General features: G+C 35.4%; 2 protein-coding genes across 2 annotated transcripts; one reads left to right on the plus strand and one right to left on the minus strand.

Moving 5' to 3' along the window:
* Positions 1-5: 5 nt before the first annotated feature.
* Positions 6-19,975, minus strand: LOC120348906 (presenilins-associated rhomboid-like protein, mitochondrial). Its single transcript, XM_039439862.1, has 9 exons — positions 19,752-19,975; positions 19,336-19,555; positions 17,764-17,898; positions 14,220-14,382; positions 11,954-12,049; positions 10,444-10,568; positions 2,492-2,593; positions 1,538-1,635; positions 6-236 (listed from the first exon to the last, which is right to left on the minus strand). Exons 1-9 carry the CDS (start codon positions 19,802-19,804, stop codon positions 137-139), a joined length of 1,092 nt encoding a protein of 363 aa, XP_039295796.1. The 5' UTR covers positions 19,805-19,975; the 3' UTR covers positions 6-136.
* A 79-nt stretch (positions 19,976-20,054) lies between these two features.
* On the plus strand, positions 20,055-21,395 carry LOC120354026 (probable serine incorporator). The gene is made up of 2 exons (XM_039439863.1): positions 20,055-20,262; positions 21,188-21,395. The coding sequence occupies exons 1-2, from the start codon at positions 20,227-20,229 to the stop codon at positions 21,383-21,385; spliced, it is 234 nt and encodes a 77-aa protein (XP_039295797.1). The 5' UTR covers positions 20,055-20,226; the 3' UTR covers positions 21,386-21,395.
* The last annotated feature ends 378 nt before the right edge of the window (positions 21,396-21,773 follow it).

Raw genomic sequence — 21,773 nt, forward strand, 5'->3', positions numbered from 1 at the left:
TACATACCACAAAAAACAGCTAGTATCTCTTCTTATTTACATAATAATATGCAGAGTACAATAACAAAAATGTTGAACAATTTTCTGGTACAATCCTCGAAATAAAATAAATTTATTGTGTTCTTGTAGGTATAATTCAGAAATTTTTTCCTCCCGATGTCCGTAATTCATGCCATGGTCTCACCACGTACTCTCTGTTGCCCCATATATACTTTCGTCCGTAAAAGTACCACATTCTGTAAAACACAAACAAAAAATATCAACTTTAATAATTCATAATTGATGAAAATCCCAAGATGATAGTCTGAGTTATAGTGAGTTATAGTTATAAGGGAAGTGAAGAAAGGGCGATATCGATTCTGAGCCTTACCACTGCCTTAGACGATAGCTGATACCGGTTTATTATCTGATGTTATCAAGGCTGTGCAAAGGTTAAAAATATACTTTCTACTCGTGATATTTTTCAAAGTTTTTTGATTTGTATATCATCAAGCTATCAAAATGACAACGTTTTCTCGGGAAAACATATTTTTACTGATCATTACTTTTTGAGATGTGATCGCCTAAAGATTAAATTTTTGGGACAGAACATTTCAAATTTGGTAAGAGATAAATCCATGAAATTTAGAGGATAGATTCTTCATGGTATTGTTGATCTAGTAAAACAAAAAATTCTGAAAATATCAATTTTTAAGATAGTTATTCAATTTACTGAAAATAACTTTTAGTTGAGTTATTTTAGGTAAATTGAATAACTTTTTCAAAAATTGATATTTTCAGAAAGTTTTTGTTTTACTAGATCAACAATACCATGAAGAATCTATCCTCTAAATTTCATGGATTTATCTCTTACCGAGTTTGAAATTTTCTAATGTTCTGTTCCAAAAATTCAAACTTCAGGCGCTCTTATCTCAAAAAGTAATGATCATAAAAAATTTTTCCTAGAGAAAGTTTTCATTTTGATAGCTTGATGATAAATCGAAAAACTTTGAGAAATATCACGAGTAGAAAGTTTATTTTTAGCCTTTGCACAGCCTTAACTGTTTATTTTATTCATTAAGAAAATACTTTTTTCAATGAGTTAATAATAAATGTCCATGATTGAATTAAACATTTTTTTTGATGAATTATATTTCAACTGTTAAAAATGATCTAGCAACGTTACGGAGCTAGAAAAGGATAGCGCTATCTCCTTTGTCGAATGGAAGACAGGGATAGCAACACCAACAGCAATATCATTGCTAATCAAACACTGCCATTATAACATGGACCTCACTTTAGCAGGTAACGCGTGTTCCGCAACGGTCTTATTAAAAACTTGACAAACTGAAAACTTGACTTACTGAAACATTCAAGAACTTAAAATAGGACGATAGCCATCCTCAGTAAATTAACAATCTTTATGCAAAATTTTAAGTTAATCAGTTGAGTAGTTGAGACGTGATGATACGTCATTCGGGAATTTCCTATCCCCTACGTGTATAAGCCAATTCTTTTCTTCATTATAATTAAAGATTACATTGATTATACTACTCACACTCCAAAAAGAGCTCCTCCAAGATGAGCAGCATGGTCGAAGAACCGCCATCTGAATATTAAACCAGCCAAATCCACGGCCATCAACGCTTTCAATGCCTGCACAAAACATAAAGCAAGTGAATAAGCTATCAAGAGATACAGAGCTACTACTTGAGCTACAAAACAAGACTAGGTCTAATATATACAAAGTAAGATTTACATTCTCAAGTTGGTGCATTTCAGAGGAGAGTGAACTATACGTTATAGTCCACGTTATAATGGTAGTGGAGATAGATAGAAGAACAACATTGCCGAACCTCTATCTTGTCAATTTCTTCTATAGACGGTAGCTGATACAGGTTTATTGATGTAATATTAACTGTTCACTCTCGTTTAAAATAATCAATTATATTTTATTAAGCGAGAAATTATATTTTTCAATAATTTCATAATGAATTTCCATAATTATGATTAAATTATTTTGTTAATTAATGATTGATTCTACATTGTTAAAAGACGATATGGCAACAGAGCAAAGCGAGAGAGAGATAGCGCTATCCGATTTGTTGAATGACAGACAAGGATAGCAATACCATTGCTAATTAAACACTGCCATTATAACGTGGACCTCACTATATTCCTGGCAACGGTTATGAAATGAAAAAGGAATAGAATGACGGAATAACGTTTTTATTTGAGACGTGGCGAAGTTTGTACAGTAATATCCACTCTACCACTTGGGCATAACTACGAAGGATGAATTTATTGGATTTGTCTGGGATGTGGAAACAAAATAATTATTGTTTTTAATGATCATTAAACTTATGATCATAAACTTACTTATTGAAACTTTAAACATAAACTTTAAACTTATTAAACATGGATTGGATTTGCCTAAGACGTGGAAACAAATCAACTATCGTTTTCAATGCTTGTCAAACTTTTACATGTTTTGATAAAAAAGACTACTTACTGTTTCAGCATTGACCGAATAATTTGGCACGAATATGACGGACACCTGAGATGTAGGATAGGCCATGCAAGAGTATCCAATAACCGCCATCACTGCCCCAGACTGCAAAACAAGATGCAACAAATTATTGAATGAAAAAAACTAAGAATTGTTCATCAGAGATTGACAATGGTGTAATAACCGAAACCGGTCTTTCTAAGCATCAATAAATCTGTGGTTTTTTGACAATTTCTTAGTATTTTTCATTCAATATGAATAATTACATCAACTTCTTAACTACAAAAAAATGCAACAAATTGAAACAGTGATACAATAATCAATAGAAAGGAAAGAAATTCAAAATATTTATGTCAAACAAACATACACTTCACATGCCAAAAAGAATAGAATAGAATAGAATAGAATAGAATAGAATAGAATAGAATAGAATAGAATAGAATAGATAGAATAGAATAGATAGAATAGAATAGAATAGAATAGAATAGAGTAGAAGATAATAGAATAGATGGAACAGAATAGAATAGAGTAGAGTAGAAAATAGAATAGAATAGAATAGAAAGAATAGAATTGAATAGAATAAATAGAATAGACTATAATAGAATGGCTATTCTAAAAGAGAATGGATGTGGACAACTTGCATTTTGAGAGGTGTTCTGAATTTCTTGCCTGATTTAGGGTGTGTGCACACAAAGAGTGGTCAATGGTCAGAGAATATATAGTGAGGTCCACGTTATAATGGCAGTGTCTGATTAGCAATGTTATTGCTATCCTTGTCTTTCATTCAACAAAGCGGATAGCGCTTATCTCTTTGTCGCTTTGCTTTGTTGCCAGATTTTCTTTTAACAATGTAGAATTAATCATTAATTAACAAAATATTTCATCTTAACTATGAAAAATCATTATGAAATTATTCAAAAATATAATATCTTGCTTAATAAAATATAAATGATAATTTTAAACGAGAACGAACAGTTAATACTACATCAATGAACCTGTATCAGCTACCGTCTATAGAAGGCATTGACAAGACAGAGGATCGGCAACGTTGATCTCCTATCTTTCTCCACTGCCATTATAACGTGGACCTCACTATAGATACGGATATCTATATCATTCCAAGACCTTTAGAGCAAAGATCGCCTGATCGCTTTATGTGTGCACTCACCCATAAGTTATACATATACTGTATTAATAGCCTAAGGGCCAAGCCACACGATGCGTTTTTCAGACGAGTCGACAGGGCAGGAAACACTCCGATTTGCTGATTCTCGAACGCTAACCTCGGAGAACTTCCTGTCCTGCCGACTAGTCTGAAAACAGCTTCGTGTGGCTTGGTCCTGATACAGAACTCTGTTTAGGCTGTGCAAAGGCTAAAAATAACTTTCTACTGTGATATTTTCAATGTTTTTCGATTGTATATCATCAAGCTATCAATGAAAAAGTTTTCTCAGGAACATTTTTTTCCGATCATTACTTTTTGAGTAAGAGCGCCTGAAGTTTAATTTTTTGGGACAGAAAATTTCAAATCGGTAAGAGATAACACAATGAATTTGAGGATAATTCTTCATTGTATTGGTGATTGAATACAACAAAATGTTTTTGAAATATCAGTTTTTGAGGTAGTTATCATTTACAAAAAAGCCAAAAATAACGTTTTTCGAGTTATTTTTTGTCATTTTTGGTAATTAATAACTCGGCAAAACGTTATTTTTGGCTATTTTTGTAAATTGAATAACTTTCTCAAAAAATTATATTTTCAGAAAATTTTTGTTTTATTCAATCAAGAATACCATGAAGAATTTATCCTCTAAACTTCATGGAGTTATCTCTTACCGAATTTGAAATGTTCCGTCCAAAAATTTAAACTTCAGGCGCTCATATCTCAAAAAGTAATTTTTTTTTTTTTTTTTTTTTTTTTTATCACATTACTATTGCTATCTAGTCTTGAGACTAATGAGCAAATTTTATCAAACCTAATTTACTAATTGTATATAATATGGACTACAGTGAAACTCTCTTTAGAATTTCTTACTGCTACCTACTAATAATTATTATGTACATCTATTAACTGTACTACTTAAGCTAGATTTCACTCAATCACTGCTCTGCTTTTTCACTAGACACCACTTTCACTGCACACCATTCAAATGGTTTCCTTCTTTTCAGTCTCCGCACCAACCCTCCGTTGTCTAGCAGCTGGATTGCTTCGACGTTCGTGTGTTGGTGGAGCCGTTCTTCATGACTTTCTGCATACCTTTGAATCTCACAGGATACCATGTTGACTCCCAGGTCCCTATGGATGTCGCTGTTCCGCACATACCAGGGAGCATCAACGATGTTTCGGAGCACCTTGTTCTGGAATCTTTGTATGATGGTGACGTTGCTCTGTTTGGTGCAGCCCCATAGTTGTATTCCATAGGTCCAAAGTTTGAAGATCTGCTTGTAGAGGAGCAATTTGTTTGGTATTGAAAGTGATGAGTTTCTTCCAATAAGCCAGTAGAATTTCTTGTATTTTATGTTCAGTTCTTCTTTTTTCTTTTTGACATGCTCTTTCCAGCGAAGCTTAGCATCAAGAGTCATACCTAGGTATTTAGCTTGATTTTCATGTGGTATATTAATTCCATTGATGTTGATTGGAAGGTACACAGCTCTCTTGTTGGTGAAGTTAACATGAATCGACTTTTCCTCATTGAGCTTCATTCTCCACTTTTTGGTCCAGTCTTGTATCTTGTTGACAGATCTCTGAAGCTTCGCTGTTGCAATACCAACATCACTGTCTACTGCTAGTAGGGCGGTGTCATCTGCGAACGTGGCTGTGGTATTCTCCTCCAAATTAGGGATATCACTAGTGAAGAGAAGATAAAGGACTGGTCCTAAAACACTTCCTTGCGGAACTCCTGCTTTTATCTCTCTTAGATCAGAATATGAATCTTCATATTTGACTCTAAAGTACCTTCCTGTCAAATATGATTGCAATATTTCTGTAAATTGCTTAGGAAGCATTTTCTTCAGTTTATAAAGAAGTCCCTCATGCCATACTTTGTCAAAAGCTTGCCCTATGTCGAGAAAAACTGCTGAACAAACCTTTTTTTCTTCCAAGCTCTTCTCTATTATATTAACTATCCTATGTACTTGATCAATTGTGGAGTGTTTTTTTCTGAAACCAAATTGATGATTAGGAATTAATTGCTTTCTCTCAATTATTGGCTTGAGTCTACTCAATAATATCCTCTCAAACAACTTTGATAACACAGGTAACAATGGAATTGGGGAATTGGTCTGTATGAAGCTACTTCATGTGGTTCTTTTCCTGGCTTGAGTAACATTATAACTTCAGCTACTTTCCAGACTCCTGGTACAAATCTGAGTCTGAATGAAGCATTCAGGATGTTTGTTAGCTTGATGAGTGCTTTCCTTGGTAGATGCTTCAGGACTAAGCCAGTTATCAGGTCAAATCCTGGAGTTTTCTTAGCATTCATAAGTTTTATTTCCTTTCTCACTTCTTCTACTGAGACATTCATTAGTTCTTGATTTTCCTGCATGATGTTACCTTCAATTTCTAGATCTTCTTGAGCTGCAACGTTTGGCTGGAAGACATTCACAAGATGATCAGCAAATGCCTGTGCCTTTTCTTCATTATTCTTGGCCCATTGTCTATTCAGTTTCCTAATAGGGGGAACTTGTTGGATGGGTGTTTTTATTTTCTTAGAAGCCTTCCATAGTGAGTAATCAGTGTTGCCTTGTCCTGTCAAATTACTCAAGTAACTGTTGATTGATTCATTTTTAATAAACTGTATCTCTCTTTTCAGTTCCTGTGTGAGAGTATTCAGTAATCTTTTATCTTGAGGAGAACGTGAATGCTGCCACCTCCTTCTAGCTCTTCTTTTCTCTGCAATCATTTCTCTTATTTCCAATGGATAATTATTTCCTACTGTTCTTCGTTTCTAGTCTGCGGAGTATTACACCAGGCTGCCTGTTGTATATCAGTAACAAATTTTTCCAGCTCCTCATCTATTTGATCTGCAGTTGTTAATGGTGAATTCAGGTTAATTCTTTCCTCCAACACTTGCTGAAAGCCATCCCAATCTGTATACTTATTAACTAGTGTGGGATAATTATTTTGTTTTTGTAAAATAGTGTCACTCAACTTCAGAATAATTGGAGAGTGGTCTGAATTGAGATCAAAACTTTCCTCTACTTGCAAATAGTTTACTGAAATGTTTTTGATTATGAAAAAGTCTATGAGATCAGGTATCTTACTTGTATCTGTAGGCCAATAAGTTGGTTTTCCAGTTGAAAGAGATTCACATCTTGACTCTCTTACAGCTTCGTAAAGTACCTTGCCCTTATGAGTTGTTAATCGTGATCCCCAATGAATGTGTTTTGAATTGAAGTCACCGCCAAGGATAAATCTCGTTCCCAACATATCAAACATTGATAGATGATCTTCTTTTCTGAATGAATATCGAGGAGGACAGTAGACAGCTGCAACTACAAATCGATAATTAACTGCTTCCACACATACTCCTATCAATTGAATTCGTTCAGTTTCTAATTTAACGTGTTCATTATGCTGAATGCTCTCTTTGATTATGATTGAACTCCCCCCTCTCGCAACATTGTTGGGATGTAAGGCGTGGTAGGTCCTGTAACCTTTAAATTTTATGTAGGACTGTTTTGTAAAGTGAGACTCAGAAATGAGACAAATATCTACATTATCTATGTTTAGAACTGCTTCCAATTCCAGTTGTCGTTGTAAGAGTCCATTTGCGTTCCATTCCATTATGTTTAGTGAACGAATCATTTTGGTTTTTGTTGTCTATTATTGTCTAATTTCTCGATGCGAGATTGAAGGGATGAAATTATTTTCTCTTGTTTATCAAGTTTAGATAAGATGAGCTGTAGGATTTGTGAGGTGTCTTTTACTTCTTCATTTTTCTTCATCTGCGATTTATTTTCTTTGGATACGATTTCGGCGAAAGTCATTCTCTTTTCTGTGGGCCTACTTTGATGTTGAGTGGGCCTACTTTGAGAATTAGCCACATTCCGAGCCTGAGAATCGACAACATTTTTTGATGTTATATTCTTACTGGCTACCCTACTCGAGTTACGTATTTTTTGTAACTCAATTGCTACAGAGCAACCACGGTAGCTTGCAGGATGAGCTTCACCACAATGAATGCATTTCGGTAGTGCTTCACTAGGTTTCGTACACTCCTTTGATGCATGTTTTCCAGCGCACTTCACACATCTGGCCTCCTTGTTGCAATAAGCCTGAGTGTGGTTGAAAGCCTGGCAACGCTTACATTGAGGTATTAGATTAACTTTCTTCAATGCTTCAACTTCTACTCTGCAACCCAGAATATGTTTAAGTTCAAAAACCTTCTTAACATTCTCTTCTGCGCTGAACGAAACCATGAACATGTCTAATGGTTCTTTAGTTTTCCACTTCAACTTATTCACTACATCTACCACTAGCAATCCCTTAGCCTTTAAGTCCTCCATTATGGATTCTATACTACAGGAGTGATGAAGTTTTTTTATCATCACTCTTATGGGTCTCACCTGTTTGTTTTCATACGAGTGCCAGTTGAAACCATCGTTGATTAATTCTTTTGTAATATTCTGTACGTTTCTGAATCTACTGAATTTACTTTGAAAGTCTCTCTACTCAAGAGCTTTATTCTAAATTTTTCATCTGAAGTCACTTTTTTCAAACTTTTATGAAGAGACTCCAGGCTCTTTATACCATCCACTATGATTGGTGGCGGTGGCGTTTCTTTCTTCTTGTTCTTTACTTCCTCACCTTTATTCTTCTGCAATGAGGTGATTTTGTTCAACTGACGATGGTTACCAGTAGGCTCATTCTTTGGTTCAGGAGACAAAGTACTATTTAGTTTCCTCTTCTTTGTAGTACGTTTGTTACGGGCCCTGATCCACTCAGTCTCTTTTGCCAACTCCTCCTCATTAGTTGAGTAGTTTTCAGCAACTGCTGGACTGCATGGTTGTTGAATGTTCTGTTCTATTTTTTGAAATCGCAATTCTAAGTCTTCAATTCTCCGCTGAAGTTCTACGTTGCTCTTCTCTAGCTGCTTTCTCTTCTCATCCGACTCCTTCCAGGCGATGAAGAGTGCATGCTCGGCGGCTGAATGGAGCTTATTTGATTTAATATAACGATCCGGTGAACACTGGATCTCTGATGGTTTGGTGGTGTCCATGTTCTCGATGTTGCTTTCCTCGTCTTCTTGCTCTTCAAACTCGGGGCAAGAAAACTGGGTAGTTTCAACAATTTTCCACTTGACGTAGCCATAGTCAATAATTTGCGAACATACTTTTCGAAAAGCCCTCGTACTCACTCACGATCGCGGAAACGCGAGCGCGAACGAAAATTGAAGGCCGCGCGAAAGTAGGTCACTTCGATTGCATAAAGACGGCGGATTTTAACCGAAATTTGATGCAATGTTTTGTTCCACTTAAATACCGTGAACAATCAACTGCTGACTCACTACTTCTACTGCACTACACTACGAGTACGTCTGCACTGTATGAGAGCTAACGCGATACTGACAAAAAAAAAAAAAAAAAAAAAAAAAAAAAAAAAAAGTAATCAAATCAAAAAGTAATGATCGGAAAAAATTTTTCCCTGAGAAAACTTTTTCATTTTGATAGCTTGATGAAATACAAATCGAAAAACTTTGGAAAATATCACCAGTAGAAAGTTTATTTTTAGCCTTTGCACAGCCTTAAGGCTAGGGCCACACGAGCGCACATAGTGCGTCCGTTGCAACTTACTTTTTGCGGCAGTCGCCAATGACACCACACGAGCGTTGAGTGTGGTGCGTCAACGTCAGTTGGCTTTACGCAATTGAACTGGACGAAGCAATACATTTTGCATGTCTCAACGTGTACGTTGTAGCATTTCTGCGCAGTTCAAAATCACCGTCCGTTACGACTTCCTTTACTTGGTACACACGTACCTCGTGTGTTGTCACCAATTCACTTCTATAGTGAGGTCCACATTATAATGGCAGTGTACGATTGACAATACTGTTGCTGTCCTTTTCTATCATACAACAAAACAAAATGCACTATCTCTCTCTCGCTTTGCAATGTCTATTTGCCAGAATATTTTATATTTACTTTTGACAGTGACTGTACAAAACTGAACAAACCATATTCTCAGCCTCCATTTTTTTTCTTCATTCTATCAAAATAATTGAGTACACAAGTCGTATAATTGATTTAAAATGTATTTTTGAAACAATGAAAAAATTTGTAAACATTACCTTATGAGAAACACAAATTAAAATACCTGAAATGACATTTTAAAAGTTGATAACTAACCATCCTAGACTTCATCCATGCTCAAGTTAGCCCACCCGTGTAGGTTAGACCTACTCGTATCGGTATAAATAATATTGAAAAGTTATTTCAGAATTAATCCATTAAAATTACTTATTTTTAAATAGGATTTCTATTTTTCTATTATTTTTAAAGAAAATTGGAATAGAATACCTACCAAATAACTCAATTTCTGTTGTTTTGGAATTCAAATTGTTGTATCACAGCTTTTTAAATTAGCCGCCATTTCAGGTTTGTATAAAAATAAAAATCTGATCTCAGTCATAAAAGCAAATTTTTTAATCAAATTGTGAAAAAATATTTTTTCTTGATCAATTTGACATTAAATTGATTATTTTATCAAGGAAATGATAATTATTATTAGTTTAAATCTAATGGGATGAATTGAATAACAGCTGTGTACAGTCAGTGGCAAAATGGAGAGACTTGGCAACGTTTTCCTCCTATCTTTCTTAACTGCCATTATAACGTGGACCTCACTATATGTATTTCTACAACGTACGTCAAAAAGTAAGTTGCAACGGACGCACTTTGTGCGCTCGTGTGGCCCTAGCCTAAGTGAACAATTCACAAGTATTCGGAATACTCACAGCTCCCAAAGAATGTCTGCCGACTCCCATTCCCACACTTGTGATGATACTGGCCAGTGAAGCCACAACTCCGCCAGTCAGATACATCGCTGTGAACTGTTCTTTGCCCAGACTGGCAACTGTACCTGAAACCATACACAAACCACATACATAAACAACACAATAAACTATATAATACAACAATATAATATACAAGTTACATTGATATTATTTGATTGCCATTTGTGATGCTATCCTTGTCTATCATTTGACAAAGCAGATAGCGCTATCCTTCTCTAGCTCCGTAGTAAGTTTATCAAACACTGCCATTATAATGTGGACCTCACTATAGTAACCCTTTCTTTTTTTCAAATCAAATAACATTTATTTTGTCAAATTGAAAACAATACAATGAAGACTATGAATCATAAAAATAAAAGACAAGCAAGAAATACATAATAAGATTCCAATAACACATAAACTCTTAAATTAAAAATAACTTGAAGGTGATGATTTCTTGATCCATTCCGAGCTGCTTTGTATAAACACACTTTTTTATGTATTTGAACACGACATGCAGTCGATGATTAAGGAAATATTAATAACTTTTACTTACTGACTGGAGTACTTTCAATCGTTTGGCGATCATTTTCAACAGTGTAGACCGGAAGTGTTTTGATGGTTAGGAAGATTTTGGGTTTATTATGTGATCAAAAGTTTGTTGGATTTGAAATTCAGCTGTTCATTTAGTATGTTGTTACTGTCTAGGATGGTGGCTTTATAAATTTCAAAGTTTGAAATTTATAAAGCCACCATCCTAGACAGTAACAACATACTAAATGAACAGCTGAATTTCAAATCCAACAAACTTTTTGATCACATAATAAACACCACAAATCTTCCTAACCATCAAAACATTTCCGGTCTACACTGTTGAAAATGATCGCCAAACGATTGAAAGTACTCCAGTCAGTAAGTAAAAGTTATTAATATTTCCTTAATCATCGACTGCATGTCGTGTTCGAATACATAAAAAAAGTGTGAAAAATAACTTGTTTTCTATCTTACAAAGCCAGCAAAACCTAGGTTTTTGCGCTGGCATAGGTACATAGTACTAAACTGATAGAGCTTGTAAGGGAAAATGTGAAACATTTTTATGTTCACAAAAGTGTTGGAGAGTGAGAGAAGAAAAATGGAAGAGAAAGAAGGATGAAAGGCGAAAGAAGAAAGTAAGGAGAAAGAGAAAGATAAGAAAAATTGAAAAGTATAATAGGTATATATATGTTTCTCCTTCATTATAGTTATAATTTGAACATGATGGCTCAATAAATTGTGCAAAGGATAATCACAACTAAATAATCAGACATAAAAATAAATAAATGAACAAATAAATCATATTTTTGATGTATATGATTTACCGGTAAGTAATTTTCCCTTCCAAACAGAATGGAAAAGGCTAGTTGAATGTGAATGTAAATTATCTATGAATTACTTATTATTTTTTTAAATTAGATGAATGAAAATGATTTACCATGGGAAAAGCTGTGCAGGACATACATGTTGGCACCCAGATGTAGAAGCATGTAGTGACTGAATGTAGATAACAGCATGGGCCAGCATAGCGCTTCTAAAACACAGAAAAAAGTTGGAAAATACATAAATAAAACATACAAAACTCATGTAACATCGTGTAATCATGTAAACATCATGTAATCATGTAAAACATCATGTAATCAGGTGATGACTATAACTTGAATCTGACTGTGTACAGTAAATTGTTCCAGTTCCAATTGTAAATTCTTCCATCACGTGACTAGTGCAAAATGTTCCCATGGAACACCATTTCAAAATCGTTGCTTCAAACTTTTGGCGCGCACTTATAAAGTTGATTTACACCAAAATGTGTCGTTCACTAGCTGCGTGAATGAAGAAAGGCTGTTTTACAAACTTACCGTCTAGAAAAGTGTGCATTTCTTTCATTCCATTACTCTCAAATTTTCTATAGAGGAAAATTCATTTAACAAAATGGTTATCAAACATCATATTGTTGGTTATGTATTATATGGCTATGCTATGGTAAACAAACTATCAGCGCATGCGCAGAGAAGCAAGCAGATTACAATAATCGACCAATTAGAGCTCAGATAGTTGGAACTGTACCAGGCCGGACAATTTACCACGCTTCGACTGTGGGGCAGGAATTTGGAACTGGAACTGATTTCTGGTACAGAATCTGTCAAAACTCTTCCCATGGAACGCGGGACTTTTTACCTGGTAAATTGTGAATTGGACAATTTGCCACATTCCATGTACACAGATTGGGCCCACTATAACAAGTCTGATTTGAGACAGAACTAGTTCTGTGCCAATTTTACATAATATTTGTTGTGCAAGACAGTAATTTATTGTCAAATCCGATATGGAGAGGCTTGGAACTACCAAAGGATATGCTCAGGATAGCTCCACCTGGGACCTATTGCATGAGAAAATCTAAACTAATTTAAAAACATATTCAACGAATGTTTTATTTTATTATTGAAATAATGGGCTCTCCCAGAAAAGCTAATGCTTGAGCTCTGGCAGAGAGTTCAAAAATGTTAAAGGTAATTAGGATGGATGTCTAAGACAATTTAATTAGTACCAGAAGAAACAATATTATTAGTTAGCTAAAATGAAAAACTCATGAAGTGAAAGTGCAAATGTTTAGTGATTAAACATAAAGAACCCAATATATAACCTATAAACTTGACTCTTCAATTTTTGTTTCCATTACGAACTGCTTGTTAAAAATCACTTTTGAACAACTAAATTACGACATAGCAGTCAGGTATTTATAAATAAAAGCTATTTGCTTTATTTATAAATATAAAGGATGCAAATGTTTAGTGATAAAACATGAAGAACCCAATATATAACCTATAAACTTGACTCTTCAATGTTTGTTTCCATTACGAACTGCTTGTTAATAATCACTTTTGAACAACTAATTACGACATAGCAGTCAGGTATTTATAAATAAAAGCTATTAGCTTCTACTCACATTAGTGGAACGCTTTGGGACACTAGGCCCTTCATCAACATTGGTTGACATTTCCCTTTTGACACTCCCCTCCAGTGTCAACCAGTGTTGAGGAAGGGCCTAGTGTCCGAAAGCGCTCCACTAATGTGAGTAGAAGCTAATGGCTTTTATTTATAAATACCTGACTGCTATGTCGTAATTCAGTTGTTCAAAAGTGATTATTAACTTGAGTGTTGATAGGAAATGACATTGGATAATACGGTAAGGCAGAACACCCGAAAGGATCTCTCTGCCTATAAAAGCCTTATATGAATAAATAAATGAATTAGTTAACTGGTTTTAAAAGTCGGAAATGACTTGAGTATTAACTTGTATTTTCTAATGCGACAAGGCCCTGAAGGCCTTTTGTTGGAACATCCAAATGTCCGCTTGGACATAGATGGCCCTGGCAGTTAGGATTAGTTACTAAAGTGGTAATTACTTATGTAAGTGTGCAAGTAAGTAAGTAAGTGAGTAATTGAGGAAGTAAGTAAATAAGTAAAGTAAGGCTAGGCACACACCAGTTAAGTCAAGACAAGACAAGACATGATCAAACACGTTCAGTCACAATACTTCACATATTTGCTTATGAAGACATGTCTAATTGCAATGACTAATCAGTGTGAGATGCGTCACAAGCAACAATGTGAAGTATTGTGACTAAACGTGTCTGATCATGTCTTGTCTTGACTAACTGGTGTGTGCCTAGCCTTAGTAAGACAGTATTGCAAGAACTTACTGGATGCAGCATTTGTACAGAAATACTTGAACATAGTCGTCTGCCAGCTGGGAACTTTCCACGCCAAATAGACAAGAGCATTCGCAAAACAGATGGGCGCGAAAATTTTCTCAGCCTCTGTAAGACGTTTCCAAAATTTGTGCATTTCCTCTCTCAACGGAATCTGTTGGAAAAAAAGAGATGAAAATACATGATAGGTTATATTTATCTATAAATAACATTGTATAGGTGCAAAAATTATAATGAAATTAAGGGAGTTTGCACACAGAGAGTGGTCAACGGTTGAAGCGGTATTAGGAGGATAACTATCATATGCAGTTTGGCTTACAATTCTCGGTTTAAACAGAGAATGTCAGCTGTTCGTTTAAACCCCGAGTGGAACATATTATGATAAATGCAACCATATCTACAAGTAAACGTGGTTTAGCGTTAAACGTGGATGTTGCATATGGCCCTTATACCGCTGGAACTCCAAACGCCTGACCGCTCGCAATCGATGTGCACGCAATAATAACAATGGAACAACTACATTTTCTATTTCACTTACCTAGGGAGTTGCATAACGGATACTAATGAGGAACTCAAAGAAGTTCAAAAACGTATCACTGCAGCCAACCGCACATTTTTCTCCCTTGTATGCATATTCAAAAGCTAGGAATGTACACCGTGAATGCAAGATAAAACTATATAAAAGCATTATAAGGACAGTGGTGTGTTACGGAAGTGAGACATGGACAATGACAGCCAGAACAGCAGACCTGTTGAATGTATTTGAGAGAAAGATGCTGCGAAGAATATATGGACCGGTGTGTGAGGCAGGACAGTGGCGTATCCGTATTAATGCAGTTAGCAACACTCTACAGAGAACCCCCACTATCGGTCCACATAAGATTGATGCGGCTCCGATGGGCAGGACATTTGCAACGGATGCCAGATATACGTGTGCCAAGGAAAGTATTCGTGACAGCCTGGAGGAGGAGACCTGTTGGAAGACCAAGAGAGCGATGGGAGGATAGAGTGGCAAAGGACGCTAGGGAAATGCTACGTTTGAGGAGATGGAAAGGTGCAGCAATGGATAGAGATGGCTGGAGGCAAAGTTTAATTGAGGCCAAAGCCCGATTTGGGCTGTAGCGCCATTGGAGAGAACTACATTTTCTCAAGAAGTTTTCATACTGTAATACTTGAACTGTTGGTCAGTAATATCATAGAGATAGAAAACTTGGTGACCCGATCATATGTGCATCACTACAACACTAGGCATAGAGAGCTGATTGACATACCCAGGGTGCGCCTCCAGAGACTGCAGGTTATATTTATACTACTTGGATATTATACTAATTTAGATTATATTTATGCTACAAGAGCTCAGGGTTTATTTATTGATTCTATTCGGTGATTTGACATTCTTTATTCATTTATACAAAAAGTACATCATCGGAATGAATTGAATTGAATTCTATTGTTTCCGAAAAAAATACAATGTAGCATACAAATGTAAAAACACATGTACACAATCTTAAAATAACAAACTTAAAAAATAAAATAATAGAAACCACGCTCACATGAACCTAAAAGGTTTGTTCGTGAGTTGAATTATAAATTAAATATTGAAATGAAAGAAAGGAGTTCTGAATTTTTAGCCGACTATAAACAAAATAAAACATCTTATAATAGAAAGTAATTATTAAAAGAAGAATTAAAATGATATCTATCATCAAAATGATAGGGAGAGGAAAAATAAGGTAACATTGTGCTATTCCTCTCCCAAATTTAGATACACATAGTCCGAAATAGGTTAAGTCTTGTAGTTCTTCAATTCAAAAAAATTTCAGTCCTCAAGTATTTTCACAAAGTAGATTCTCATTAGTTGTGACCAAATGCTTGAAGGTCAGGGCCTATTACAGTGTTCAAGAGTTTCTGGACGTCGACTTGACTCAGATTTCGGCTAGTTAGCCAAGCATGTTATAGTGTGCTTTATTGTTTTTTGCTGAGGGTGATGCAGACATGAGCTATAGGCTTGTGTGTGGGTAATGAGGCGAATGATAATGAGAGGTGAATGGACCTACAGTTTTAGGTGGGTTCCAAACCACCGGGAAGCGATTTTACAACTCATGAATCATATTCAGAGGAGTTGGCTCGAGCGGTCACCCTTCCAACGGGAGTATCAGGCGCATGATTCTCAACTTATCTAAGCGATAGCTTATCAAACCGCTCACTGTTTGAAACCAGGGATGGATCCCGCACACTGCCATCTTGATCATAATCATGTGTTATGTAGTGTATTATGACGCCATCGATACCACAAGTGTGGGTAAAGGATGTAGAACAAGATATCAAAGTACGTTGTAATAATGGGGAGCTGAGAATGAGAAGCCTCAACCACAGAATACGATACAGAATGGAAAGTCGGCTAGTATCCTGTCGCAAAAATCCGCCATCTTGAAAGAAAGTTCAGTACTGTAATAGTATAGATGGGAGGTTTGGATCACTTTACTGATCCGGGTCAATTGGTCTCGTTCACTGCCGCGAGCCAATCAAAAGACCCAGATAGCGGTAGTTTCAATTTCTAACTTTAATTTCGCAGTCATATGACGAGGTCTTAATGCACTCAAGTATTCGCGACATGTATAAAACATTGGTTGTATAGGCGTTTGATTGATACTTTCCATTCTGTATGTATTCTGTGCCTCAACTCTCAACAACACGAATAAAAAAGGATGATAGTTGTATGTTTTCGGAAATTTTGACACTGCTATCTGGAATTTTGCAACTACCTCGAGTAGCTCATTCAAGATAATAAATTCATGTCAGCTGAGCTTTAGTGTTTACAAGTTTGTTTCTTCAATGGTTCCAAATTTTTAAAAATAACTCGATAGTATTAGTTTCAAGTGGTAATTGAGTGGAATATTACTTATTATTTATTAATTCAAGTCATCTAAATTCAAAATTTATAGTTTCATGTTTATCTTGGACTAAAATTTTATAAAAATTGTACACGTGAAATTCTAACCTTATCTTGGACTTTGTCACCTATAAATTTGAAAGAAAAATACCACAAGGACTACCTTATTATTTTATCTTCTAAAATGTTATTGCATTAGTGTCATTTGCATTGTATAATAAATAAATAAATAAATTAAATAAATACCTTCTGCTTCATCTATTACCCACACTTGTGGGATCGATGCCGTCATAAAACTCAATACACGTAATTACACACACACACACACACACACACACAAATATTCAGATGGCAGGTCCAAACAGTGACGACTTTTAATAATAATTCAAATCACTACTCATAAATTAATTTACACTATAATATGCCTTGTCACAAACAGCCTCCTGACAGTTCTCTTGAAGGCAGCTCCACACCAGGAGGCAGCTTATTGAAGAATATCAGGGTAGAAATCCCACACTTGATCGATGGAGGCGTCTCCTGGGGACATCCACCTCACGGTGCCGTTATTATGGCACAATTAAAGTAGTTATTAGTGTGGTTACAATTTCAGTGGTTGGACATTTGAAATGAAAATAGCCTTACCCGTTTTTCGGCCGGTTGATTCCAGTTGTTGAAGTATTGGAACGGTGATTCTACTTTTTCTTGAAACGATTTATGTCTGGCGCGTATATTCTCATACTGCCATATGGCTGCAGCAGATACTGAGGCTGAACCAAACTGAAAAAAATTAATTGATAATTAGAGAATTAGGCCTACCAGAGTTATTGGAGTGATCTGTGGTCTAGTGCATATAGTGCTTGCGTAGCAGCCCAGATGTCACGGATTCAAACCCACATATGAACAAACGTTTTTCGACAGGTCAAAAGAACAACATTAATTAAATAATTATTAGCAAATACCAGGGAAACCTAGTTTATTGGAATGATACAAGATCTAGAGATTCTCAATTCTTTTTTTTTTCTTTTTTTTTCATCTAGAGATTATTTGAATATTTAATATAATAATATAATATTTTAAATAAAAAAGGGTACTACAAGTTTTCATATTGTTCTTATTAAGATTCAGAAGATATACGGTAGTGCTTGCGTTGCAGCTTAGATGTCCCGGGCTAAAACCCAGATATAGATAAACTTTTGGCCAGGTCACTCCCGTGTTATCGGAGGGGCACGTTAAACTGTCAGTCCTAGCTGAAGTACGGACAGTCGTAAGACGCCATTATTGGTTGAAAATATACATCAATCCCGTGTTGTTGGATGGGCACGTCAAATTTGCGGTCCTGGCTGAACTATGGATGGTCGACAGGAGCCATTGGTGGCTTAAAGTTCACACCAGGTGGGAGGGAACGCCCCGCAAGGGACTCCCCACCAACAAAATGTATGAAGAAGAAGGTATTGAAAAGCCATGCATCATTTGAAGGAGCTAGAAGCGGGTAAATTTAAGAGAACCATGAAAAATATTTCAATTTGAAAATGCCCGTACATAGAAAAGAGGAGTTTTAAATTTGAGGGTTTTTTTTGTTTGGTGTTTGTATGCTTGTGTTTGAATTTTTATTTCTATGAATGTAAATACTTTTTATTTACCATGTTTAATTTATTATGACGATGCTATGCATTTGTATATAAATGCTTTTCGAAATAAAGAAATCTTGAATCGTATGAAAATTCACTTTTTCACCAGTTTATGTATTATTATGTGGCCTTGTGCCATTTTTATTTTATTATGTAAATTCATTTCTTCGTTCATTATAATACTAGAGATGACGATTCCCAGATCTATGGAAGTCAATCGGAAGTAAGTTTTTCATTTCTTTTTGACGCGATCCATCCGGGAACACCTGGCTAACGATCAAAACTTTGGATATTTAATGGATATTTTATTTAAATGTAAGTAAAGTGACCAATAGGTGTCCGGCTGGTGATTCACCCGGGTCACAAGATGGTGTTTCACTAGTGTCTCACCCGGGTCATCAGTTGGTGTTTCACTGGCGTTTCACCCGGGTCACCAGTTGGTGATTCACTGGTGTCCCAACTTGCTCTACACACGGACACCACTGGTTTTACTTGTTACCTTTTCTAGATTGTTGGTGTGTTCTAATGAAATAGCCTACAGGACCAAGTTAAGCTTATTAGCAATTTAATTTTATTGTCAACTTACAGCGGCTGTGAACAAGACAGGTTTCCACAATCTTGGCGTGCCAACGTCTCCAGCGGACGGAATTATTGGAGACTGGGTTTCAACAAATTCCGGGCTACTTTTCATACGTTTTCTGGGTAGTCTGAAGTGTCTAGATGAAGTCCTGAACGATCTTTTTCCAACCAGTCGCAGAAAATCATTTACAATAGGAAAATGTGTTGTTTTAAAGCTGTTCATGACCCTGAAACAATAAAATAAGAGTCTGCTCTGTTATATGGTTACAGAAATGTATGATACTGATGTTGTGTGTAAAATAAATGACTGGAGTTTATAAAAATAAGGACTAGCTTGTAAAATCATAAATTAATGAGAGGTTTAGAGCTATAGTAGTAGAATTAAAGAGTAAGAATAGTAATTTTAACATGTATAAGACTTACCAGTGGTTGGAACACTTTTGACAAACTATCAAATTCTGGATGATACTCATCATGAATTAAATATTTTACAGAAGAATAGAGGCTGATAAATTTTATTTCAACCTTTAATAGTATTAAAATATTAAACCATTGTTGAAAAAGATGACGCAAACTGCGAAACGTATTAACTCAATTTTTTAGGTTATGTTGAAAATTTATAAATCAATTCACCGCCAGCTGGATCAAAATGACTATGATCTTGGTTTCCAAAAATTATCTCTACAGTGTTGGCAAGCATGTTTCTTGCAAAACAGCTGTCAGTTGTTCAAGGCCCCTTGAAAATAGATCGTCGTTCTCCTTTGTGATTGAACTTTGCATTCAAAACAAAAGTCAAATATTGATTTGGTTTGTGCTATTTGTGTGATAAATTATCCTTTTAATTGTTTACAAACTCAGCCAGTGATTTAGACCCCAAATTTTTGGTTTCTGAGTCAAAATGGGAGCAATTTTGGGGGTGTTCTCCGTTGCTCAGGTATGAGTCAATATTGTCAACTTCCTTGTTCTAGTCTTCAAGACGTAATATATTATATCATTTCTCTAATCTAATAAGGATTTTCCATGTGTTCAAGTCATTTTCCTGCCAAATAATAGTTTGCCCTGTCAAGAATTATTCTACCAAAACTAATGTGCCACCTTCAATAATAGTTTTGAATCTTGCAAAAGATCTTGTTTTGTTTCAATTCGAAGTAATCACATGAACCTATTTTTAAATAAACAATGAGTATTATATAACTAAACATATGATTCAATTATAAGACCAAATATGAGCTCTATTTGATTGTTTTTCATAGGTACTAAAATTTAGTCCAAATCTTCAATGAATCAAATTTAAAGTATTAGCAACGATTACATTGTACTTCTTTCTAATTTTATTTATTTTCCCAATTTATTATGCCATTTTGGTTACCAATAGTAAGTATTGTCACACCATAGAAAAATGAAGCTACCCATAGAAATTGAAACATGAATAACATAATAGGCTACTTAATTTTAGTATTCTATCCAATACTGTATCATATTCATAGAATTACCTGAATAACCTTCCTCTTTATCAATTTAAGATTCGTTTACTATCATAACATTAAAACAAATGCAAGAAATCTTCAAAAAACATACAATCAATAACAAATACAATACAATACCATCAGGCCGGATGTGTTGTGTCTAGATTTAAAAAAAGATAGAAAACAACATATTTTTGTCAAAAATTAAGATAATTTTATCATAATTTGTGTTTTATAGGCTACAGTTTCAAGGAAACTATGCTACCGTATCATCTATCATTTCTAAATTCTTTAAAGTTGAGTATGTTCTTGAATGTGTTGTTTTGAGACATTTCCCTATATTTATGTTATGTGGCATTTTTGTGAAAACTTATGTTGTTACTAATGTTGCAGCTGGCATGTTGTTGCGGAAGTGCAGCATGCAGTTTATGCTGCGCCGGGTGTCCGTCATGTCGCAACTCTACATCGACTCGCATAATGTATGCTGTTATGCTTCTCATTGGAACCATAGTGGGCTGCATATTCCTCGCTCCCGGCTTACAGAACGAATTGAAAAAGGTAAGAAAAATACGTATGGTACTACCCTGTTAACTGGACTTTTGTATCGCTCATCTCATCTATATATCGAAGTGTATTCGATGTATCGATACTTCTCCATGATCATTTCAATTATAGTGCAATTTTGACAACGTGGAATATCCAAATCCAATATCCAATGTCGTGATCAAGGCCAGGTTTTTCTGGATCGATCTTGTCAAGTAATTGAAAACAATTTTCACAAACTTTAGGCAGTATCACAGTCCATCAAAGCTCTCACTAAAGAAATCCTCCAACTGGTAGTTTAAGCTCCTTCCAATGAGCCACCGCGACAATGAGTTCCTGAATACATTTACAGAGCGCGCCCTAACCGAGTCTGGCAGGCAGTTAAACATTCGCACAGCCAACACTGGAAAACTATCCTTCTCTCTTGACAGGCGAC

Source organism: Nilaparvata lugens, chromosome 13 (genome assembly GCF_014356525.2).
Source record: "Nilaparvata lugens isolate BPH chromosome 13, ASM1435652v1, whole genome shotgun sequence".
Taxonomy (NCBI): Eukaryota; Metazoa; Arthropoda; class Insecta; order Hemiptera; family Delphacidae; genus Nilaparvata; species Nilaparvata lugens.